General features: G+C 45.7%; 1 protein-coding gene across 1 annotated transcript in view; it reads right to left on the bottom strand.

Annotated features, from left to right (window-relative positions):
• The window catches only part of LOC144680590 (complement factor I-like), a 94,919-nt gene that overhangs the window by 41,777 nt on the left and 26,799 nt on the right, over positions 1 to 26,343 (bottom strand). The window contains exons 3-7 of the mRNA XM_078541750.1: positions 14,159 to 14,426; positions 12,505 to 12,661; positions 12,183 to 12,385; positions 11,272 to 11,388; positions 10,986 to 11,093 (exon numbers count right to left, since the gene is read on the bottom strand). Of these exons, the coding sequence (XP_078397876.1) occupies positions 10,986 to 11,093; positions 11,272 to 11,388; positions 12,183 to 12,385; positions 12,505 to 12,661; positions 14,159 to 14,426 (853 nt within the window). The remainder of the gene's footprint in view (positions 1 to 10,985; positions 11,094 to 11,271; positions 11,389 to 12,182; positions 12,386 to 12,504; positions 12,662 to 14,158; positions 14,427 to 26,343) is intronic.

Below are 26,343 nucleotides of genomic sequence, written 5' to 3'. Positions count from 1 at the left end.
ACAGCCTGTCTAGTAACCAGGTACCAGGTCTAGGGTGCACAGATAAGAAGGGCCATCACAGAACACAGATGGCCAGAGTCACTACCAGGAAAGATGACCCCAAACTGTTTAAAAGAGCCGGACAAGATCATCAGCATTCTCCAAGACACTAGCTGCTCATAGACTTTGCTGGCAGAGAAAATTGAGGATTTTCCACCTGAAAACAGAGTAAACTCCTGTGTGGTTGTAAAAGGGCCAACAGAAGAGTGTATAAAGGTGTCACTAAATAAAGTTTACTTGCAGAGTGAGCTTGTTACTGGACTAGTAACAATGAGTGTGATCCCAAGCCTACCCATGCAAGGGATAAACATTTTGCAAGGGAATGACCTGGCAGGCTGGAGGGAATATCCTTGAAAAGTCAAGGACAGCCCAGAGAGGCTGAAAAGGCTGGAGAAAGCCAGCAGGACTCGGCAGAGGTGCAGGGAACCGAGAAAGGTTCCGAGGCCCTATGGCGAGCCTCCGAAGGGGTGATAGAATGCATAAGGGTTGAAGTGGCTAAGGGGGAGCCACTTGAATTTTAAAAGGCCAAAGCCAGACCAACAACAGTAAAATAGTCAAGATAGACACTGAGGAAGTTAAAAGGGCTGAAGCCAGGCCAGCAGAAGTAGAAGAGGTCCATGAAGGACCCATAAAGTTAAAAAGGATGAAGGAAGAGAGCTAGTGATCTGGGTAGCAGACACCTTCATAGCAGATTTAAATCGTGACCAGGGAAGTTTCCAAATAAACCAAGAAAGAGTGAGGGTGAAGCCCCACTCAGTTGAAGAGCCAGAGGGGAGCACAGCAGGAACTGAACATCCATTTGGGGGCGGTAGCTTTCCAGACGACATGGAACAGGTTAGGGGGAAACCCATTCCCAAAACAAAGGAGAAAGGGAAGGGAACATACCCCAAAGCAAATAGCACTTGTGGAGATCACAAGGGGAATATCAATGAAACCCATAAAGGGTTAACCACTGGCAAGCAAAATAAAGCAGACCAAGTTTTAAACCTCAACCAGCCCAGCAGTGTTGATGGAAAATTCACCAAAAGTGAGGTGCTGGATGCCTGTCCAGAATTCCTCCAGGCGGCAAAAATCAAATTACAACCCACTAACCTCCTAGAAATCAAATGTGTAAAAGTGCCTGGGTTTGAGCTATTAAATTTACAGGTTATAGAGGTGGTCCATGAAGGGTTAAAACTGATAACAGCAGACCAAGCTAACAATCCAAAAAATTGCATTTGCACAGTGACAGCCAATTCAGGGTATTAATGGTAGATCTAAGTGTGGGTGCCACTGGGTCCCACTGAATTATCTCTTGGTCAACATTCAGTGCTACTCAATGTCACATCATTGTGAAGCATCACATAAAGACAACCTTCCACCCCCTTCTCTGTCTCCTTATGCCCAGGGGTTTGATGCTAATCCATTCTAACCTTCTTCTCTCCGTTGCTGTAAATATACCACAGCAACAGGGAGGGCACAAGGGGAGGAAGTTGCTGAAGGTGGTGAAGAGGATGATAAGGGTCAAACCACCCACGGATTACATCCGTGGTATACTGCCATCTTTCAGGACAGCAGCACATGCTATGCTACCAGTCATCCACCACATGGAACCTTACCAGTCTAACACCGGAGACAAAGACCAAGCTACCAAGGAGTAAAATTAGAAGCTGGTACACCTAGTGAGATTAAAAATTATTTTTTGGGCACCCCCTCGCCCTGCCAGATGACAGCAGGCACCATAGTTAACAGCTTGTGTGGGTTGGTGGACACCTGACCTGCTCCCATAGAAACTCTCCCATTGACCCTGAATAGTTTTGCATGGTTCGAACCAAAGAGCAATCTAACTGTTGGGATCATACCCTGTGCAAATTCAGAGATTTTCTGTAAATAATAATTCAACTGATAACAGTCAACATGAAGTCAGAGGGCAAAATTCCTGCCTGACCAACCACCTTAACTTCTTTGAGGAGGTAACACTTCGAGTGGGCTGTAGGAAGTCCTATAATGTGCCGTACATAGACTTACTGAAGGCATTGAAGAAGTTCCACGTGGGCTTTTAGTCAAACTCAAAGCTTCAAGGAACCAGGGTTAGTCTTGGGTATGGATAGGAAAGTGGCTGAAGGGCAGGAAAGAAAGTCCTTACATTATGTTAAGGAGAAGTAGGGAGGGGGTCCCCAAGATCAGTGCTCACAAGAACACGAGAAATAGGAGCAGGAGTAGACCATATGGCCCATTGAGCCTGCCCTGCCTTTCAATAAGCTCATGGCTGGTCTTCAACTCCACTTTCCCACTTGCCCGTTCCCCATATCCCTTGATTCCCTGGGAGACCAAAAATCTGTCTATTTTAGCCTTAAATCTATTAAACAATGGAGCATCCACAACCGTCTGGGTTACAGAATTTCAAAGATTCACAACCCTTTGGATTAAGATATTTGTCCTCATCAGTCCTAAATGATCAGCCCCTTATCTTGAGACTGTGCTCCCGTGTTTTAGACTCCCGATCAGTGGAATCAAGCTCTCAGCGTCTACCCTATCAAGCCCCTTCAGAATTTTGTATGTTTCAATGAGGTCATCTCTCATTCTTCTAAATTCCAGACAATATAGGCCCAATTTGCTCATGGAAAAAACCCCTCATCCCAGGGACCAATTTATTGAACCTTCATTGTGTCAACTTCAATGAAAGTACATCCTTTCTCAAAAATGGAGCCCAAAATTACACTGTTAGGATCTAAGAGCTATAATTTATTAACTTGTTCTCAGAAACCCAGGGCGGAATCATCCCAGATTTGCACTAAGTGCGGTAGCAGGCGGGTAAAATGACATTTTACCCGCCAGCTGCGGTGGCGGGTTTTATGCTGTATCGCCCCAAACCTGCCACATAATTTATGACAAAAACAGAATTACCTGGAAAAACTCAGCAGGTCTGGCAGCATCGGCGGAGAAGAAAAGAGTTGACGTTTCGAGTCCTCATGACCCTTCAACAGAACTAAGTAAAAATAGGAGAGGGGTGAAATATAAGCTGGTTTAAGGTGGGGGGGTGGGTGGGAGGAGAGAATTTGAGGGGGGGTGCTGGTGGTTATAGGGACAAGCAAGCAGTGATAGGAGCAGATAATCAAAAGATGTCACAGATAAAGGAACAAAGAGGTGTTGAAGGTGGTGATATTATCTAAGAGAATGTGCTAATTAAGAATGGATGGCAGGACACTCAAGGTACAGCTCTAGTGGGGGTGGGGTGGAAAGACTGACAGGGCATTATAGGTATAGATTTAAAAATAATGGAAATAGGTGGGAAAAGAAAAATCTATATAAATTATTGGAAAAAACAAAAGGGAGGGGGAAGAAACGGAAAGGGGGTGGGGATGGAGGAGGGAGTTCAAGATCTAAAGTTGTTGAATTCAATATTCAGTCCGGAAGGCTGTAAAGTGCCTAGTCGGAAGATGAGGTGCTGTTCCTCCAGTTTGCGTTGGGCTTCACTGGAACAATGCAGCAAGCCAAGGACAGACATGTGGGCAAGAGAGCAGGGTGGAGTGTTAAAATGGCAAGCGACAGGGAGGTTTGGGTCTTTCTTGCGGACAGACCGCAGGTGTTCTGCAAAGCGGTCGCCCAGTTTACGTTTGGTCTCTCCAATGTAGAGGAGACCGCATTGGGAGCAACGAATGCAGTAGACTAAGTTAGGGGAAATGCAAGTGAAATGTTGCTTCACTTGAAAGGAGTGTTTGGGCCCTTGGACGGTGAGGAGAGAGGAAGTGAAGGGGCAGGTGTTGCATCTTCTGCGTGGGCATGGGGAGGTGCCATAGGTGGGGGTTGAGGAGTAGGGGGTGATGGAGGAGTGGACCAGGGTGTCCCGGAGGGAACGATCCCTATGGAATGCCGCCAGGGGGGGTGAAGGGAAGATGTGTTTGGTGGTGGCATCATGCTAGAGTTGGCGGAAATGGCGGAGGATGATCCTTTGAATACGGAGGCTGATGGAGTGATAAGTGAGGACAAGGGGGACCCTATCATGTTTCTGGGAGGGAGGAGAAGGCGTGAGGACGGATGCGCGGGAGATGGGCTGGACACAGTTGAGAGCCCTGTCAACGACCGTGGGTGGAAAACCTCGGTTAAGGAAGAAGGAGGACATGTCAGAGGAGCTGTTTTTGAAGGTAGCATCATCAGAACAGATGCGACGGAGGCGAAGGAACTGAGAGAATGGGATGGAGTCCTTACAGGAAGTGGGGTGTGAGGAGCTGTAGTCGAGGTAGCTGTGGGAGTCGGTAGGCTTGTAATGGATATTGGTGGACAGTCTATCACCAGAAATTGAGACAGAGAGGTCAAGGAAGGGAAGGGAAGTATCAGAGATGGACCATGTGAAAATGATGGAGGGGTGGAGATTGGAAGCAAAATTAATAAATTTTTCCAGGTCCCGACATAATTTATGCACTCCTGGGAAACACACCGTTTCTATGGCGGGCGACCTCTCATTTGCCTGCCTGCCATCACCTCACTGCTTCATCAAGCCAGGTGCCATATTTAAAATCCAGCTGCAAGCACACATCTCAGTGCTTCCAGACCATGACTGCTGCATGGAAGACAGGATGACCCCAAAAGGCAAAAAGGCTGCAGCCCACCACTTCAGCAATGCGTCTCTGGAATGCTTTTTGGATGGAGCGGAGTCCCGGTATATCCTCTACCCCCACTCTGGCCACAGGATAGGCAGCGGCTTAACCAACCAGGCTTGGGAGGTGGTGGCAGCATTGGTCAGTGCCAACGCCCTTCAAAAGAAGACAAGCCACCCAGTGCCGCAAGAGGATGAATGATCTCCTCTGTTCCGCCAGGGTAAGTCACTCTTTTCATCACTCTCAACTCTTACACTCACAAACTGATCACACATCCACAGGGCCCTCACTCACTGCCAGTTCAAGGGACAGCACCATTCACTCTCTCATACACACCTTCATTGTCCTCATCCTGTCCATGGGACCACTCACCACACACGCGCCAGGCATACTTATCCTCTGGCCTGGCAGGTGTCCTGCTTACACTCTCTCCGTCTCTATTCATACAGGACAAGCTGGCACACAACGGGGGGAGAAGTCGCAGACTGGTGGAGGAATGCCTGAGATCAAGCTCCTCATGGACTTTGAAAACAGAGCCATCTAGCTGGCCAGCGACGATCTGGACTGGTCCTGACGGTGAAGTCGGCAGTGCTGTACCAAGTGAGGATCCAACAGTGCAACATCCATCAGACGACCCTGCTGTGAGTGATGTGTCCTGTTTCACAGGCCACTGCCATGCACTAATTATCTCCCCTTGCTTCCGCAGGCACACCTGGGGAGCAGCCAAGAGAGTCCATGAGCCAGGGTCTCCAGTCAAGCCCCGAAGACACTTCAGAAGAGGGATCTGAAGGCACCCTCCTTGAAGTCCCGTCACAGCGCTCACCCACACCCTCGACCAGCGCAGAGGCACACATCTCAGTGGGACCTAGCTTTAGAATAGCCTTGGGGTCACAATCTGGTGAGCACATCACACTTTCTGATCCACAGCAGGTGGAGACAGGGACTTCTCAGGTCCCTGGCACTCGGAGGATTGCTGGAGGCCAGAAATTTGCTGAGGCCGAGTCAGATGACGAGCCTCTGGACTCGTTCATTTTACAGTTGCTGGAGCTGCAAAGGCAAGCTTGGGAACATCAGGAAGGGATGTCTGCTGCACTTCTTAGATTGCAAGGCACGATGGAGGAGTCCGTCTGCTTTCAGACTGAGGTGAAAAGTAAGCACAGCATATAATATGTAATGATGTGTTTAAACCTAATCATGTTCTGTTTAATGGTGTGTTTTAAACAAGAGCTAATAACTAACAGAGTAACCTTACAATTAGGCGGCGATATTGGGGCTTAAGGGTAAATTTCAGTATTTGCTGCAATAGAGAAATGTAATTATAGCTTGTGCAAACCATCGTGTGATGGTTGTCTGGGGCTGAAAACTGGGAACAAAGATTGAAAGAGGAAGGAGTGGTTGAACTTTGGGAAAGAAACTGATCAAAGATAAGGGCGCCAGAAGTGTGTGGCAGCATGGAGCAGGTTCATCTCTGAGCAAGGCAGTCGATAATAGGTAAAAGGGGAAGTGGGTGAGCAAGTCCAGTGGAATGAACCAGTTGTGATGGAGATGCTACCCATGTGGACCGCACCAACTACACCCCCCCTCCCCCCACCACCAAGGCCAGTCATGGAGGACAGGCCACGTAAGCAAGACTCAAGTCAGGTACACACATAGCCAAAAGTCGAAGTAGACATGATAAAATCTGCTGCGCATGAGGGACAAGCTGGCTAGCTCAGAAGTGGTCTGATCCACCACTTGGAGACAGAGACAATGGACTGATCATCCCTCTTGCTCTGATCTCAGATAAGGCTCCTGACAACTAGAACTAGTAACGAGTGTGAGTATAAGAATTTTAGGTGAGCCAATAAAGTTCAACGTGATTTTATTCAAACTTGCCTAGTGTGGTTGAGTGGGATTTGAGTTTAGGCCATTGATATCAAGAGTAAACTTACGAACCTGGGAGGGTACTGTCATAAGGGGAGGACAGCCGACAGATAGCACTGGCATGCCAATGCACCAAGGTCAACACTGGTCAGACATCGGCCGCCATGGAGACCTTGGTCCAGGACGTTGCTCCTGCACTGCTGCATGGGCTCAACTCCATCGCTGAGGCCATAGTTGGCCTCCAACAATGTGTATGCAACAGGGGTGCCAGGCAGCTCAATCTCACTCATTCTCTTCAAGGAGTCAGCCTGGGGCCTCAGGCACCCATAGAGAGGAGGATCAGCAGGTGCACACCCCGGGGCCATCCACCCAGGTGACTCTGAGTCCAGCCATCTGAATCCCCTCTCCCTGTGACCTCTGCAACTCCAGCTCCACAGGCTGAGGAGGGTGCCACTGCCCCACAGCAGGACCCCGAAAGCAGGCCAGGGCCCTCCAAGTCTCGGGCCTCCAGAGGATGCCCACCAAGGTCATCACAGATAGGGCATCACAGTCAGCAGGCTGCCTCCACCTTTGCTATGGATGTTCGGGAAGCACCAAGATGTAGTGGCAAGGTTAGGAAAGCTAAGAGGAATTAGTTGCACAGCCTGGGTATGGGTGTTAGTTACTTGTACATACTGTTCACTATTGTCAGTAAACTCCCAAGAATGTCTCCCTGCTTATGGCTCCTTGTTCTGATGAGCAGTGTTCTTGTCACACAGATGTGAAACCTTGGTTTCTACACAAGATAAAGGCAGGTGTTTCAGTCCAGGGCCTCTTCCCTGTGGTCTGTGCAACCTCCTGACCAAAGTGATGGTCCAGCCTCACATTCCCTGGAAACATTACTGATAGCACAAGCCAGCTGCCCTCGGCCAGACAGGAGACAGACATTCTCAGAGGCTATGTGTCCTCACTGCATGTCGTCATCATCCTCCAGAAATCTAGCAGCTATGAGAGCCTCTCGAGCATGCCTGCCTCGTCTAGCCAATGCGAGGGCCTCATTCCCATCATCGTCACCTCCGAGAACCTCCTCATCCTCATCCCCATCGGTGTCCTCCTCTTCGGAGGAGACATGCAGCTCCTCCATCTCCTCCTCAGCCAGTGCGTCTCCCTGTTGGAGCACCAGGTTGTAAAGGGTGCAGCAGGCGACGAAGATATGTGACACCCTCTGCAGTATTTCAGGGCTCCATCAGACTGGTCCAGGCACTGGAAGGTCATCTTCAGCATCCCGATGGTCTGCTCCACTAAGCTGCGACCTGCAACGTGAGCATCATTATACTGTCGCTGTGCTGCAGTCTGAGGCCACCACGCAGGTGTCATCAGCCACGGTCTCTGTAGGTAGCCCTTGTCCCTGAGGTGCCATCCCTGCAGCTTCTGTGGACCCTGGAAAACCCCAGGGATCTGTGACCAACTGAGGATGTAGGCGTCATGCATACTCCCTGGAAACTGTGCACAGGATGCATTTCTGGTGGTCACACACCAGCTGCACATTCAGCGAATGGAACCCCTTGCGGCTGATGTATTCCACCATGTGTTGCGACAGAGATCTGTGCGCCACATGAGTGCAGTCAATTGCACCCTGAATCTGTGGGAAACCTGCCCTCCATGTCCCCGTGGCACCAAATCCTGCAGTAGCTGGCAGATGTGACCGACCAGTTCTCTAGACATGCGCAGTCTTTGGCGACACTGGTTTTCGGTCACCTGCAGGAATGAAAGACGGTGTCTATAGACCCTGGGTGTTGCTAGGCGCCGACCAGCGACGGCTTGATGTGTCTCCTAGGCAGCGTGTGTGGGAGCCCCAGCCGCCCCTTCTTCCTGAGGTTGCTGCACAGCCAGGAGCCTCAGTCATTCTCTCCTCCGTCGTCTTCATGCTCTATAGGCCATCAGGCATACAGCTAGTTCACCAGGCTCCATGATCTTGATGTACTCCTCCTGCAGGATGAAAGAGAGAGAGACACGTGGTTAGCATGGATGTACTAAGAACCTGTCCTGGTTAAGTGTGACGGCCCCTTAACGCTTCCCGGAGAGTGCTGGCCACCACTTGGAAGGCCAGAGATTAGTGCGCTGCATGGCTGCCCTTTTAGCTTGAACCATGGGGGAGACTGGTTCAAACTGGGATGCTGACATTGCAAGGGGCTGTGAGCACCTCCAGCAGTGACTGCTCCATGGCCAGCTTTCGTGAGGAGATTGTACAACGTGTGCAGTCGTCCAACTGTTCTGCAGCCCACAAAAATGCTCATGAAATTGCAGTCTGTGCTGGGGGGGTGGGGGTTGTGCTGGGGTGTGGTAGCAACAGTGGCGAAAGGTTTGGAGCACTTGGTGGTGACACTTTGATGCCGCTTCATTGATTGAGTAGGCAGATAATCTAGGAGCCCAACCCTAACCATATCAATGTAACTGTGCCTGAACTGTCTCAGTTGCAAAGGAATGGTCATTTTCTACAGGTTTCCTTAATACGTGGCCATTCCTTTGCCCACCCCACCCACCACCCCAAATGCTTGTGCGTTATATTCAATGGCTGGGCTGCCCTTAACCCCAGCCCCCCAATGCCCCTGAAGTTTGAAGGCCAACAGATGACCCTGGCGAGCGCTGCACAACGTTACTGTGTACTCACCTCTGAGTTCCCCTCAAAGTGCAGGCTGTCAAGTGCATGCCTTTTATGTGCTGTTGTGAAACACGTCAGCATGCTTTCCCACCGACATAGGCGGACAATCCAGCGGGGGGGAACGATTCCAGCAGGCTGGTCTGATAATGATATGCTGATGTATTACAATGAGCTTCCCGACGTCCGATGGCGGGACAGACGATCACAAACTGGTTTCCCGCCATCGTAAAGCCGATCGTGACATATTATCCACTCATGCCACCGATCACGCCCGATGCCGGCGGGCATGGAAAATTCCGCCCCCAGGATAAAATGACCGAAAGTAACTAACTAGATGCTGTTCATAGATATTACCATGTGCTTCTGTCCAGTAAGTGTTTTGAAGTAACAAAAATTTCCCGTTTGTTTCTGGTGGAATAGGAAAAATGCTAATGCTAAAGCTAAACGTTGTGTTGCAAGAAAATGGAGATTTATGCTCAATTTAGTGATACATGTAGTAAATTTACACTTGGAATTGCATTTCTCCTACTTGGATGCCTTAATTTTGGTAGTGTCAGGGGTGTGAAGGGGGTGTGACTGTGTCTGGGGTGTGGAGGAAGCGGTGCCTTCCCTATACATCGCCTGCTGTTAATCACTGTCCTATCCCTGAAAGTAACGGCAAGAGAAGGATGAAGTAAATATCTAGACAAGCGTAGGGCATCAACCCTAAGTCTCCAACACTAAGGTCAGTGTCGGAGACATTCTCAGAGTGGCCAGGGCAGCGTAACTCTGCCCATCAGAAGCTTAAACTTCCGGGGTAAACACTGCGCATGTGCATGTGTCGGGATTTCCCCAGATGTACAATGATTGAAAATGTCTCAACACTTGTAGCTGTTACCAGATGCAAGACTTAGCAGCAGTGTTGCCAGCTTGCTCTTGTATAGGAGGCTATCTTGGTAAACTCTGCCCAATATCTATGCTCATTGCTTTTGAAAGATTAAAAAGAAAACAAGCACTTGCTTACCTCCATTGATTGACAGGCAATCTGCTTTGTAATGAACAGGACACTTATCTATTCAATTTAATGCTGTTGCAGTGGTCATTATGAATGCTTGGCTGAGTTCCAAAACCTTTGGAGGATTCAGTTTTGTTGACACAGCTGTTCCGGGGAATGACTGACAGTTTTACAAGGTGAGTGACATACACAGCCCTTGATGCAGTTTCAGAGTACATGTTTGCTAACACAACTTAACGGCCACTTAAAGGATTAACTTTAATGGAGAAGTTTTTTTGCAGCACCAATGGCAGACCTTAGAATGAGGGTTTTATTAAATTGTCATGGGTCTTATTGTTTTCATGCATGCATTTAAACACTTTCCTTTGCTGTTGCATGGTTCCTGAGGACTGTACATAGTGGATACTGGGTGAGCGGCTATGGAGGATACACAGAGGGCATGCAGATGGCATGGGGGATTTGAGGGGGCATGGAGGTAACATTAGGAATCTGAGGAAGCATAGAGATGGCATGTGTGTCTGAGGGGTCAAGTAGGTGGCAAGGGGGATCTGAGGGTCATGGGGTGGCATGGAGGTGGGTAAGGTTTGAGGGGTAAGGTTTAGGAGGCCTTTAAACGATGTTGAGAGCTGGGCTGCTGTGCTGGAGAACAGAGGTGGGCCTTCTAACTAGCCCGCCTCTGCACTCACACTCCTCCCACACTCCATTGCGGCTCACAAACTGCACTGCAAACCCGGACCCCGTGTGAAAAACAAAAGTCCTGGGCAAATTCATGAATGGGTCAAGTGTTCGGTTCAGAAGCCACAAAAGTGTGCAAATTGCATTTTTCCAAATCTACATGAAAATCCGAGCCACGTACTCCAATATTTCTTACCAGTACAGTTACTCTCATCACTTCCATCCAAGCAGTCATCTTCGCCATCACAAAGAGAAAAATTTGGAATACATACATCTGACTTGCAGCGGTAAGATTTATCGCAGTCTGTTTTAACAGAATAAAAAATGTAATAAGTTAGAGGCAATGATACTCAGTCACCATTTTGTACCTTTTTAATGAACTAAAAGTGCTACTAAATCAAGAACATCTGCAAAATACTAGTCTCACTCAAACCTCCAGATATAGCATCAAAAGAGAGACAAGATCTGACCCTTCCACTTACCTTTACAACATGACTCATCACTTAAGTCAGCGCAGTCATCGATGCCATTGCAAAGATTCTCCAGTGGGATACATTTGCCATTTACACATTTAAATTCATCATTGGTGCAATTTTTAACTAACAAACAAAAACAGAAACAATTTTAGTGAAGTAGAAAGCTAAACTACAACAAATGTGCAATCCAACATCATTTCTCAATTGTCAGATTGGGCAACTGGATAATGGCTATTACATGTCATGCCATGACAAGTTCTGAGTGAAGACGAAATTCCATGTATACTAGGGACTTGATTTGGATCATTGTGATCTATTGTAAACTGGTGCACTGCATTCAGTTTTATTCTTGATGTGCACCTACTCTACACAACTGAGCACTGACTGGTGCCAAAGTCCTGGTTGATAAAAGTTCAACAGCTATATTATTGACGCCAAGCTTTTGTTTTATAGTCACAGTACAATTAGACACTACATTGTTGATATCTGGAATTCTGCAACTGGGCCCCACTGCCACAGAGTAAGGGTGGGTAGAAATCAATGGGTCACTCTTAAGTTAACCTGCTAGAAAGTGTGTGCGCCATGGCATGTAAAAATATGACTAGCTCTACAGTGACACCTATACAAAAACAAACACAAGTGACACTGCTTCCTTTTAACTACTTAAAATCAAATTGTAGATTGCTGGGTATAACTGTAATCTCCAGAGGATTACATATCAGTGACAGGTCTTCCCTTCACTTAAATCAACAGATGGAACATCAGAGAAGCAACCATCTCCATCCAAGTGTGCTCCCTAAACTAGCCAGATGATCATTCATAGGCAAACCATACAGAAGTACACTACTCACCCACTCATCCCCACCCCTAAGTCTCTTCTATAAATGAAACCCATCATAACGACAGAAAATAAAAACCTGGAGGATAATCATAACATTTAACCAAAGCAAACTTTGGTTTTTTGGACATCGTCTGTGCCTTTCCAATGTCCGTGAGGCGGAAACATTCTGATAGACTCTTCTCAAACCCTCTGCAGCGTGTGCTGTTAGACCAGTTCACATAAATGGTAGCGCTCAGGGGACTTGTCATTTCTTCAGTTTCTAAAACTTTCTCTGCTCCTCTGGCAAAAGAGAATGAGATGATCAGCAGCAGATAAAATATCTTTAAAGGACAGAATACTCACTTGCAAGCATTGACTTGAATTATTTCAAATACAAAAAATTAAAGGTAGATCCTTACAAGTGAAAGTTGAGCTGTCTGCAGACGACATTTGCCTCATGCATTGTCCAACTCTTCTCATTCACACATATAGGCAATTTGTGTAATGTGTGATTGAAACTGAACAAAACAATTCCCAGTGATGTGTTATCAGATGACAAAGAAACAGCAGCATTTCCTAAAATTAAAAAGGTAGATTTAATATATAAGTTCACAAATACATTTGCATAGGCAGATATGATCCAAAACACTACTGAGAGTGATTCACGGTGTTAGAAAGTGGTCTTTTAACTCTGAGGATTTGATTCAACTCTAATCCAGATTAATGGTAAATTAGAGTTCTCATTCAGATGTAGAGAACAGAAAATGTTGCATTGGAGCAGCAGAGGGAGCTATTCTGAAGTTGCAACAGTGTTGGGATTTATACTCTGTATTTGCATCAAAGCACAGCTGGCCTTTTGCCTGTCCACGGGCAGCTCGCTTGCCTCACCAGCAATAGTCTGAAGATAAGCGCTGGAGGTTGGAGCGTGGGTATGTTGGAAGGAGAAATGAGGAAGTTGGAGCATGGGGTGAGGAGATTGGTCAATTGTGACCACTGTGAAGTAGGGGGATCACTCTTGGTTCTCCTAGACTTGCAAGAAGGTTTTATTTACACTTAAACCCTTTAAAAATATATAATTCGTACAAAAACATTTTTTTTAGCCTCACCTTTAGTTGGCAGCTGTGTTGGCCATTGTAATCACATTTCTGTGAGCATATTTGAGAGACACATCACCTGTTTTAGGCAGCTGTGATAAATAACAGCCCATGTCAATATTATGTTTGACGTTGTATGGGTGTCCTTGGGCAGAGGACCTGGGTCTTCAACATTGTGCCTTGTTGTATCTAGTTTATGCCGGTAAGATTGGTGCAACACAGTCCAATTTCTACCCTTGGGTGCCCAAGATGGGAGGTAGTCCATTGACAATGCTAACATTCCTCAGTTTGAAAATGACCTCAGGCTTAATTCTTGGTTTGTGATAAACCAGCTTGTGTTGCAACATCAGAGGGCCAGAGAAAAAGAATAAAATCACCTTGAGGTCCCATCCTTCATATTTAGTGCCCTCTGTTGAAATGTGCATTTTTATGCACATCAGATTAGATCAGGATCAGGTTTTGGCTCTAATACCCTTAAGGGCAGGGCATCTATCTACTACTCTAGAAACATAATGGGGCCAATTTTTGGGTGCGTGAGATATCAGTGCAATACGTCTGCTGCCCATCTGATGTCACAGATGAGGAGCCCAATCAATTTGCCGTCAAGTTTTCGACTTCCCATCTCTGGTTGGATGTATTCCTAGAGTTTTCATCACATGACCCCCAACGATGCACTCAGTAAAAAAACATCTTTTACCCCTAGCTCCAATGTTTGTACAACTGATAAATTAAAGTATTCAAAAAAAGCTTGAACAAAACTCGTAATTCTTTGAATGTCCCAGTGATTTTTTTTCTCCTGGGTTGCTTGCAGCAATTTGGCCAATAAATGAAATGTGACGGGAAAGACTGTTTTTCCCCCATTCATCTCACTGATGACTGTGCCCACCTGTCACCAGGCCTGAAATTGATTGCCAGAGTTTTCCTATTCAAATGGTGATAAGTAGAAAACACCTCATTACAATAATATTTGCATTCTCACCCAATGAGCACATCCCAAAGTGAGAGAACCTTTCCGAGTCTCGAAGACATTCAATACTTTTCAGCTGGCAGTATGACCTATATTTTTTGTTGTTGCTTGAGCACACTTCCGCCATATCCTTTGGACAAAGATACGGCAGCTTGCACATACAATGTCCACGAATGCACTTTTCCCAGGGCTGACAGAAGATTTTCTGGCATGATTTATAGGTGAAGTTTTTGTCTCGACAACCTTCAGCCAGTCTTTGAAGGTTTGCATTTGTCTTTATCTGTGATAAATTACAGGTAGAAATTTAGTATTAATGCAGTTTGTTTCTTACCAATTTTCTCCACTTGTCTCCTGAAGGCACCGACCTGCTAATTACAAATCCATGGCTGCTGACTGCCCTGTATTACCTCGCCCAAGCTTCATACATTCACTGACACAATAGGACTGATTTTCTAATGCCCTGCTGTCAAAAAGTATCCAAACATTGACTGTTTTTGGAGAATGTATTTACCATCTAACCAGGGGAGTCCCAGTTTTAATGCCTGAGTTACCTAATTATCATCAAGGTGGGATTCACTTGTGCCTCTATAAATAGGGACAGACTAAAAGTGTGGTTGTTGGGTGAGGAGGTACATGTTTGTCATTTGTATCTCTGTAAATAAATGCTCATACAATTTTGTAAAGATTGCTTTCAGTTCTATCCTCCACCACTTGCTTTCTAGAGCATAACAATCACTATCCAGTGATCTCTTTCAGAAAGTGGAGCATTTGTGCATGCAGGTCACATGAGAACAGAGTAAGGCTCAGCATTGAAAGTTCCACAGTTGAATAATATGCCAGCACTCATCATCTAGGCTTAAATGAAAAAAAGCTACTTGGATAAATTATTGAAAGGCTACTGCTGTTAAGCACAAACCTCAAGTACTTTCGGAAACATGACAGGAAATTGGAAAAACAGATTGAACTGGTGGGCATACTGCACCAATTGGAAAACAGCAGGTTTCAGTTCAATACAGGGGCCCTGGTTTCAGAGCTCTTCATGTAGTACAGAACTAATTCATTTATAGTGTGGAATTTTCACTCCGGGTCTCCTGTCAAGGCCAATAAAAGGCATATCATGTTCATAACCTTCAACATGGACAGTGCTCATATAGAAGCTTCTGGGACTGTCTTTATTTATTTAAAAATGGACACTGGTGAACTGTTGAGTTGGCTGCTCTGGGGGTCATGAGGGGTACACCTCAATGTTGGAGCATGTCTCCACATTCTGGGAACAACTGCTTAATGCCTGTGCTGTGGCCAAGGATCATTTAAAAGCCTCCCATGAAGAAATCAGGCAGATAGACACACTGAAACCCAAACTCTCCAGCCAGGTGACCAGGTCCTATAGCAGCTGCCACTGTCAAATGATTCTTTCAGAGCCAAATTTAGCAGCCCATATAGGGAGGCTAAAAGGGTCAGTGAGGTAAATTATTTGATCCACACCCCTGACCAGAGAAAACAGCAACAGTTGTGCCACCTTAATATACTAAAGAAATATTACAGCCGAGAGCCTAACCAACCAGTAAGTGTTTGCCAGGGGGTAAAAATAGCAGAGGACAGCCAGGGGGAGTCAGATGAGGAGGAAGGACTGGAGAATTGCCAGGTCAATCCCTCTACTGTTAGGCTGGCAAACAGGGAAATGCTGGACAACTTAAATGCCCAATTATCCATCCGACAGAAGAGCAGGGGAGGGATATAGCCACATTTCTCAGGAAATTTAAAGGAATCTGTAGGGGCCAATCGGGATGTACCCAACTAACAGACCACGGCATGAACGTAAGGGATACCCCACCGTTAAAGCAAAATCACTACTTACGGAGCCCCGATAAGCTGGTTCAGATCAGACAAGAAGTCAAATACATGCTAGACAATGATATAATTGAGCCCAGCTGGAGCTCCCCCATTCTACTTGTTGAACGGCTCTTCACTAACTATTGGAAGGTGAATTAATGACCGATTCATACTCAATCCCTCACTTCGAGGATTGCATAGACAAGGTGAGTCACTCTGCCTACCTCAGTAAAATAGATCTTTTGAAGGGGTGCTGGCAAGTCCCCAGAGCGAGAGAAATCTCAGCTTATGTCACCCTAGATGGCCTATACCAATGTAAGGTATTCCCCTTTGGTCTTAAAAATGCCCCTGCAACCTTTCAGAGGTTGACAAGCCAGGCAGTGGCTGGATTAACGAACTGTGCAGTATATCTGGATGACCTGTTAATTAACAGTGACATCTGGAAGGACCATTTAGACCAACTGGAGGCAGTGTTCTAGGGTCTATGGAGGGCTAAGTTTGTGGTGAACCTAGCTAAAAGCGAATTTGCTAAGGCAAAGGGAACTTACCTGGGGCACGTGGTGGGACAAGGGAAAATGCTATCCCAGGAAACAAAAATATGTGCCTTAGTCGATTTTCCTATCCTCAAAACAAAGAGAGAAATCCCGCGGTTTCTAGGAATGTGCCAGTTTGTCCCAAACTTTAGCACCCTAGCTGCCCCACCAATGGATTTATTGAAGAAAACCACAAAGATAGTGTGGACTGAGGCATGCCAAAAGGCTTTTGAGAAGTTAAAAGCCATCCTGACCCATGAACCCATACTAGCTGTCCCAAACTTCAGCAAATCTTTTAGAGTAGCTATCGACGCCAGTGATATAGGAAGATGATTCTGGAATTGAACGCCTGATTGGCTATTTCTCCAAAAAGCTGAACAAACATCAGAAAAGGTACTCCGCAGTTGCGATGTAAACCTTTGGCCTCTTGTTAACTCTCCAGCATTTCAAGATCTATGTTAGCAATGGACACTGAAAAACCCTAATATAATGCTTTAAAGTTTCTGGAAAATTTGAAGAGATCTGGGTGCTGTCTGCAGAATAATACCGACAGGATAATAGCTGCGGAGAAATGCTGTGCCCCCTTTGCTTTTTAAGAACCAAGAGGTTTAAATTTTTTTAAAAAGCTTTGCAGCCTAATTCCAAAGCTCTGTATTCACCTGTAAAGAAATTGGACCTCCTGATACAACGTCCACGAGTACCTGAATTCATGGCCTGCTGAACTTCTTTTCTTCAAAGTACTCCTGATATCCAACCCCCAGCAATTTGAACTTACCTGAACTAAAATCTAAGGCCTGTATTTTATGTACCCCTGCCCCCGGGTGTGTTTTGGGCAGGGGGGCACAAAAAATAGGGAGGGTGCTCATCCCACCACCTTCCCACCAGCCTCCGAGCTCCCTCTATAATACAGAGGGGTGGGCGGGCACCAAAATCGGCAGCCCGGCCACCATATTTAAATAAGTAATCAAGAGTCGATTAGGCTTGTTATCAAGTCAGTTGACCCTGATAATATGCTGCCCACGTCATAAAATGTTTGGCATGGGCAGGAGGCGGGCTGCACAATTTAAAAAAAAACTTCTTTAAAGGGTGGGAAGGGGGTGGGGTTCGATCTTCGGGGGTTGCTCTTCGCCAATCGTGGGCCACCGCCCCTAAGAGCGAACCCCACCCTTCATTCATACCCCTCCCCCACAGCCTTAAAACTTGCCCCTCCACTCTGACCTACTCAAACCTACCATGCCCAAGACCTCGAGCCTACCTGCTCTGGGGATCCATGGGCCTTCTTCTTTCTTCTCCTGCAGTCCCGGCAGCTGCCACTGATGTGCTCTTGGTGCTGCCGGGAGCTGCTGGCCATTTGGATTGTGGGCAAAAGTCCCAATTAGCTCTTGTTTAGCTGCCTCCCAGTGTGTTGTGGGAATCAGTGTGGAGCATGTTGGCTCCTTTTTGACTTTTCTGCCGAGCCATCCACATGTTCCCCCACTGTATTATTCATCCTTATGAATGGGAAAAGCTTCCTTCTGTGCTGGACTCACAAAGACCGTTAACTGTTCTTTTGGTTTGAAGCTTGTAGAAGTGTACTATCTTTTTTAATTGTATCTTCCTTGAGTGTGTGGTGAGTGACTGATGTAGTGTTTAGATCTTTCGGGGTGAGTGTGTGAATAAATAATCCTCTTTGTTTAGAAACACAAGCGTCTGCTGCTGGTACTTTAAACTGACTACACACTATTGGGCATTCAGAAACACACAACTCTACCTTTTCAAAATCAAACCACACTGACTATTGGCAGAAGGTAAGCGAGTTGGAGGTTTCAGTTTATCTTTGCTCCTCTGTCCATAATACTTATTTAATGTTCATTTCAGAAAGCTCCTACAAAATATAAGTAACATCATTATAAATCATGCTCTTTGGAAATTCAATTTTAAAAAGCAGAATGAAGTGTGAATGCTGCTAATGACATGGTGACAAAGGAGGCTTTGTTGCTTTCAAGAAGTTTGCAATAAACTGTTGATTCTGCTGATTATTTAGAAAAGTGTTTAAAATTCATTGAAAAAGTTATTTTCATTAGGGTAGCAACTCAAAAGCAATCCTGGGCCAATGTGACGTGTTTCTCACCGTATCTGAAGTATGACAGAGTTTGGAAATTAGTAAAGGTTTGGATGCATAGGGTGGATAATCAGTACTTTTGTCAAACTTTTCCAAGCAGATTAACATAAAAGAGAGATTTCATCTAGACTTTCACCATGTTGACATCTGACAACAAGCCCCATGTGCGGCACTAATTATGATATCAATATAATGGAGACAATGGTAAGACTATAGGATACTTGCTGCCAATAAGTTTAACCGTGTGGCAGCACTTGTCAGAAATTTGGATGCACTCTGCCCATGATCTTCTGACTATTTTAATCATTGAAAAACTGCAGGCAGTGAATGCTCTGATTTCCACTTGGTGCTGCCCGCTACTGAGGGTTTCTACAGTCAAAGCTTTCTGCTGGTGGCATGCACTCATAAAATGACCCCCTGCATTTACGTCAGAGCAAATTTGAAAATGAATACTTCAGAAAACGCTTGGGCAGTTTCCCTGGGCTAAATATTCTTCTTTATGTTGAGCATTAACCATAGAACCCATTCGAAAAAATATGTTTTAAACCCAGTAATAGGACAGCACTTAATTCATGCATAATCTATGTATTAAAAAATTAGGTGACTGGGTTCAAATCTAGACCAGTCCAATGGAACAAATTTAGCTTCCCATGGGTAACAGCCCCAAATTCAACACTGATTGAATGAAGTTGTCAAGTGAGTGCTAAAGATGCCATTGGACAGCCGGTAGGAGACATGGAAAAGAGCTCTCTATCGGTGTCCAATGTTGGGAGAAAGATCAGAGAGTTTTATTTACCTAACCATACTATACCTGAGCTAAGAATGCTTAATAATAACATTGGGCGACGAAAATGGAAAGTGCCCACCCGCAACCACAATCATCTTGATTATAAAATTCCGAGAAAGATATTGCATTGAATGGGAACATTCAGCTGATTGTGCCTGTGCCAGGTCTTATAGTAGAGTAATTTAATTAGGCACACACCCCTGCCTTTTCTCCCATAGTCCTGTCAATATTTTCCCTTCCATTCCTTTCTCAAAGTTATCATTGATTTTCCTTTCAGGTAATGCATTTCAGATTCAGGCAGCAGCGTGTACCATCTACAAGATGCAATGCAGGAACTTACCAAGCCTCCTTAGACAACACCTTTCAATATCATCTAGAAGGACAAGGGTAGCAGATACACAGAAACACCACCACCTGGAAGTTCCCTTCCAAGTCATTCACCATCCTAACTTGGAGATATATTGCCATTCCTTCATTGTCGCTGGGTCAAAATCCTGGAATTCCCTTCCTAACAGCACTGTGGGTGTAACTACACCACAGGGACTGCAGAGGTTCAAGAAGGCAGCTCATGACCACCTTCTCAAGGGCAATTAGGGTTGCGCAATAAATACTGGTAAGTATAGGCCTTTCCGGACTCAGCACAGGGGAGACGATTGGTAAGTGACAAGTGAGTTATTATATTATATTATATCATTCTGTAGTAAATACTTTATATAGACTTTAAGGTATGTTAGCGCAGCTCAGCCATGTGGAATGTGCATCCACCGGAATGTGGGAAGTTGTGTAGGCACAAAGTATACTCAATGACTACATCTGCAGGAAGTGTCATCAGCTGCAGAAACTTGAGCTCTGGGTTGTGAAACTTGAGCGGCGGCTGGAGTCGCTGTGGTGCATCCGCAAGGCTAAGGATTACACTTGGATGGCATGTTTAGAGAGATGGTTACTCTGCAGCTAAGAAGCTCACAGGCGAAGGGAATGGGTGACCGCTAGAGTATCTAAGAGAAACAGGCAGGTAGTGCAGGAAATCCCTGAGGCTATCTCACTCTTTAACCACTTTTCCATTTTGGATACTGGTGAGCAAGATGGTTCCTCAGAGGACTGTAGCAAGAACCAAGTTTGTGGCACAACAGGTGGCTCAGCTGCACAGGAGGGAAGGAGGAAGAGCGGAAGTGCTGTAGTGGTAGGGGATTCCATAGTTAGAGGAGCCCTCAGGCGTTTCTGCGCCATAGACGTGACTCCAGGATGGTATGTTGCCTCCCTGGTATCAGGGTCAAGCATATCACAGAGCAGCTGCAGGACATTCTTTTGGGGAAAGGTGAACAGTCAGAGGTCATGGTCCACATTGGGACCAATAACATGGGTGGGAAAAGGGATGAGATCCTGAAAGCAGATTTTAGGGAGTTAGGAAGGGAATTAAAAATCTGGACCTCAAGAGCAGTAGTCTCAGGATTACTCCCCATGCCATGTGCTAGTAAACATAAGAACAGGAAGATTGAGTAGTTCAACATGTGGCTGGAGAAATGATTAGGAGGGAGAGCTTTAGATTTCTGAGGCATTGAGACCAGTTCTGGGGCAGGTGGGACCTGTACAAGAAGGACAGGTTACACCTTAACAGGACTGGGACTACTGTCCTCATGGGAAGGTTTCCTAGTGCTGTTGGGGAGGGTTTAAACTAGATTGGCAGGGGGATGGGAACTTGAGGGGAAATTCAGAGTGGAGAGGAGAAAAACTGGCATTGGGAAGTAGAGAAGTATTAACTGTCAAGGAGGATATATCAGAGAGTAGTATCAAGGTTAATAAAATACTTGGAGAATTTGATAGAATTAGAGAAGGCTATATTAAGTCATTAGATAGGGTCAGAGTGAGGGGGAAAGTAAAAAAACCTAAATCAGGCTTAATGTGCATGTTTGCAAATGTGCGGAGTGTGGTTAATAAGATTGGTAAACTACAGGCACAGGTTGACAAATGGAACTATGATGGTATTGCTATAACATCCACCTGGCTCAAACAAGGGCAGGACTGGGTGTTAGATATTCCTGGAAGCAAGGTATTTAGGAGAGAGAGGAAAGGAAGAAAAGGGGGAGGTGGTGCGAGTGGCAGTATTGATTAAAGATAGTGTTACAGTACTGGAGAGAGAGGATGTTCCAGAGGGGTCAAGGATGGAATCTCTTTGGCTAGAGGTAAGGAATGAAAAAGGTGCAATAACATTAATCCGTGTAGTATACCGACAACCAACCAGTGGAAGGGAGGTAGAGAAACAAATTTGTGAGGAAATTACGGAGAGGTGCAAGAGTTATAGAATAATTATAATGGAGGACTTCAATTATCCAAATATAGACTGGGATAGGAACAGTACAAAGGAACAAGAAGGGCGAGAGTTCCTGGGGTGTGTTCAAAATAATTTTCTGTAGCAATATGATTCCAGTCCAACGAGAGGCAGGCACTGTTGGACCTGGTTCTGGGGAATGAGTTGGCCCAAGTGGATCAAATATCGGGAGAGCAATTAGGGGACAGTGACCATTGGTCATGGGAAAGGATCGAGAACAATCCAGAGCAGGGATAATTAATTGGGAGAAAGCCAACTTTGATGGTATGAGAATGCATCTGAGACGAGTGAGTTAGAATCAAAACAAAAACAAAAATGCCTGGAAAAACTCAGCAGGTCTGACAGCATCTGCGGAGAGGGATACAGTTGACGTTTCGAGTCTGTATGATCCTTCATCAGAACTAAGACATATAGAAATGAGATTAAATATAAGCTGGTAGAAGGGGGTGGGACAGGAGAGCTCGACAGGGGGACAGTGATTGGTGGAGGCCAAGAAGAGGCTGCCAAAGATGTCATTGACAAAAGGACAAAGGGGTGTTCACGGTGGTGATATTAGCTAAAGGATGTGCTAATGGGGACAGTAAGGGAAGCAAGCTATTGGCAGATGGCCCTAGTGTGGTTGGGGTGGGGGAAGGGATCAAAATGGGCTAAAAGGTGGAGCTGAAAGATTGGGGCGAAATAAATTTAAAAATAGAAGGGAAAAGAAAAAAATATAGTTGTAAAAAAAATATAAATTATTGGAAAAAGGGGGATCGGAAAGGGGGTGGGGATGGAGGAGAGAGTTCATGATCTGAAATTGTTGAACTCAATATTAAGTCCGGAAGACTATGAAGTGCCTAGTTGGAAGATGAGGTGCTGTTCCTCCAGTTTGCGTTGAGCTTCACTGGAACTTTGCAGCAGGCCAAGTACGGACATGTGGGCATGAGAGCAGGGTGGTGTGTTGAAATGGCAAGCGACAGGGAGGTCTGGGTCAACCTTGCAGACAGACCAAAGGTGTTCTGCAAAGCGGTCACCCAGTCTGCGTTTGGTCTCTCCAATGTAGTGGAGACCGCATTGGGAGCAGCGAATGCACCTATCACTGGCCCCCTATCGAGCTCTCTTGTCCCACCCCCTTCTACCAGATTATAGATCATCACATTTCTAAATGTCTTAGTTCTGATGAAGGTTCATACGGACTCGAAACATCAACTGTATCCCTCTCCGCAGATGCTGTCAGACTTGCTGAGTTTTTCCAGGTATTTTTGTTTTTGTTCTAGATTTCCAGCATCCGCAGCATTTTGCTTTTATTTGAGTTAGAATCAAATGTTGGCGGAAAAGACAGTGGCTGATCAATGGGCCACCTTCAAAGAAAAAGTATTGCAGGCAATGTCAATGTATATTCCCTTGAAGGGGAAAGGTAGGAAAAATAAACCTGGATGACGAGAAAGATAGGGGTGAAGATGAAAATGAAGAAGTGCGTGTACAACAGATGGCAGGTAGAAACTGCAATTGAGAATCAGGCTGAATATAGAAGGACCAGAGGGGAAGTGAAAAAATTAATCTGTAAAGCAAGCAGGGAGCATGAAAAGAGACTGAAAGCTAACATCAAAGGAAATCCCAAGGTCTCCTATAAGCATATAAATAATGAAAGGATGGTAAAAGAAAGAGTAGAGCCGATTAGGGATAACAAGGGGACTTGCGCATGGAAGCAGGAGAAATAACGGAGGTATTAAACGAGTACTTTGCATCCGTCTTTACATAGGAAGAAGATGCTACCAGGCAGAGGTGAGAGAGGAGGTAATTGGTACACTCGAAGAATTTACAATTGAGGAGGAGGAGGTGTTAGAAAGGTTATCTTTACTTAAAATAGATAAGGTACCAGGACAGGATGAGATGCATCCAAGGATACTGAGGGAAGTGAGAGTGGAAATTGCAGAGGCACTAGTGATAATCTTCCAGTCTTCCTTAGACACAGGGGTGGTGCCGGAGGACTGGAGAATTGCAAATGTCACACCTTTGTTCAAAAGGGGGGTGCAAGGATAATGCCAGCAACTACAGGCCAGTCAGTTTGACTTCAGTGGTAGGGAAACTTCTGGGAACTATAGTTTGGGACAAAATCAATAGTCACTTAGGCAGATGCGGGATAATTAAGGAAAGCCAGCATGGATTCATTAAGGGAAAATCATGTTTAACTAACTTGCTGGAGTTTTTAAGCAGGTAACAGAAAACGTTAAAGGCAATGCTGTTGATGTGGTGTACGTGGATTTTCAAAAGGCATTTGATAGAGTGCCACACAACAGACTTGTGAGCAAAATTCTAGCTCATAGGATTAAAGGGAAAGTAGGCACTTCGATAAGAAATTGGCTGCGTGACAGGAAACAGAGAGGGATAAATGGTTACTTTTCAGATTGGAGGAAGGTCTGTAGTGGAATTTCCCAGGGGTCAGTGTTAGGACCCTTGCTCTTCCTGATATATAGTAATGACCTAGGCTGTGGTGTTCAGGGCATGATTTCGACGTTTTTGCAGAAGCAAAGATTGGAAATGTTGTCAACTATGATGAGTATAGTCCTGAACTTCAAAAGGACATGGACTCGTTGGTAGATTGGGCAGACAAATGGCAGATGAATTTCAATACAGAGAAGTGTGAGGAAGAATATGGAGAGAAAGTATAAAATAAAGGGAGCAACTCTATAGGAGGTGCAGAAACAGAGGCACCTCGATGTATATATACATAAGTCATTGAAGATGGCAGGCTATGTTGAGAAAGCAATTAAAGCATATAGTATCTTAGGCTTACGGCATTGAATACAAGAGTAAGGAAGTCATGTTGAACTTGTACAATACATTAGTTAGGCCTCATCTGGAGTACTGCGTCCAGTTCTGGGCTCCATACATGAGGAAGGATGTGAAGGCATTGGAGAGAGTACAGAGGAGATTCACAAGAATGATTCCAGGGATAAAGAACTGTAGCTATGAGGATAGATTGGAGAGATTGGGACTATTTTCCTTGGAGATAAGAAGGCTGAGAAGAGACTTGTTAGAGGTATTCAAGATCCTGAGGGGTATGGACAGGGTAAATAGTGAGAAACTGTTCCCACTCAAGAAAGCATCAAGAACTAGAGGGCACAGATTCGAGAAAATTGGCAAAAGGAGTAAATGTGATGTGAAGAAAAATCTTTTCACCCAGAGGGTGGTTGGAGTCTGGAACAAACTTCCTGAAAGGGTGGTGGAGGTAGATTCGATTGAGGTATTCAAAAGGAAATTGGATTGCTACCTGAATTGAAAGAATGTACAAGGTTATGGGGATAAGGCAGGGGAGAGGGACTAGGTGGAATGCTCTTTCAGAGAGCCAGTGCAGACTCGATGGGCAGAATGGCTTCCTTCAGCACTGTTAAGATTCTGTGATTCTGTGATTTTCATTTCAGATACCCAAGAACTGGAACTCGCCCAGTCAATGGAGGCACATGAAGATGAAGAGCCACCATAACTCAATCTCCGAGTCACAGCCACTAGCCTAGACACTGATACACATGTATTTTAGAGGACTGGATGAAATAGGTATCTGCATTTGGAGAAATGTTATGCACATGTGCACAGGAGCCAAGGCAGAGGGAAAAAGATAGTGCAGGTGTCAGCTTACCAGAGGATGAGAACATACACTGGTTCTTCTGCAAAAGACTCAGATGAGAACTTTGGTGGGCTAGTTTAAAGGAAAAAGCTGATCGGTGCACAAACCCAGATGCTTAGTGAGCTGTAAAGCCTACCAGAAAATCTGCACTCAATAATAAGTAGCTTGGAGGAGTCCAGCACCAACATGGTACAGGGATTTATGCAGAGCTTGGAGCCCCTCCTTTCCAACATGGTCATCAGCACACTTGAGGAATCAACCATGATGTAGCATCTGATGGCCAATGTCACAACTTCCAATGTAGTACAAACAGCTTCCATCAAATGTCTGAGTGCTAGTGGAAGCGCAGACTGCTGCCATCATGTCTCTGGGTGCCAGTGTTCCTGCAGGAAAAGGAGATGGTGGATCCTGTTGGATGGTTCCCTGAGCAGGCTGTCAAAGTAATTTGGCAGAATGCCTCATTGCCAGAACTTTCCAACAAGCACCAAGATGTAGCTTGGCTGGTGGTGAGAATGGCCCTCCCCGTCAGATCCTTCCTACATGCCAGGAGTCTCACCCCCCTCTGCACGTTGCCCTCGAGGTGGCTGTGGTGGGGAAGAGACCGTTGTTCACCTCCTTGTGGAATGTGCCTTTGCAAAGAAGGTCTGGAGAGAGATGCAGTGGTTTTTGTTGAGTTTCATCCCGAGCAGTTCTGTGACACAGGACTCTGTTCCCAGGGACGTACACCGAGACAAACATCAACTGCAGCTGGAGGATCATCAATTCGGTGAAAGACGCTCTTTGGTCTGCCTGAAACTTGTTGGTCTTCCAGTGCAAAGAATTGTCCCCGACCGAGTGTTGCAGACTGGCACATTCCAACGTCCAGGGCTACGAGCTGAGGGACGCACTAAAGCTTGGGGCAGCCATCGCAAAGGTGCAATGGGGAAAGGTCGCTGTCTAAGACCTTTCTGCCATAGTGCACTGAGGGGCTGGGAATTGTATAGACCCCTCGGGTTGTATGGCTCACAAGG

The sequence above is a fragment of the Cetorhinus maximus genome, chromosome 1 (assembly GCF_964194155.1).
Source record: "Cetorhinus maximus chromosome 1, sCetMax3.hap1.1, whole genome shotgun sequence".
Taxonomy (NCBI): Eukaryota; Metazoa; Chordata; class Chondrichthyes; order Lamniformes; family Cetorhinidae; genus Cetorhinus; species Cetorhinus maximus.
This window is presented reverse-complemented; position numbering and strand designations above follow the sequence as displayed.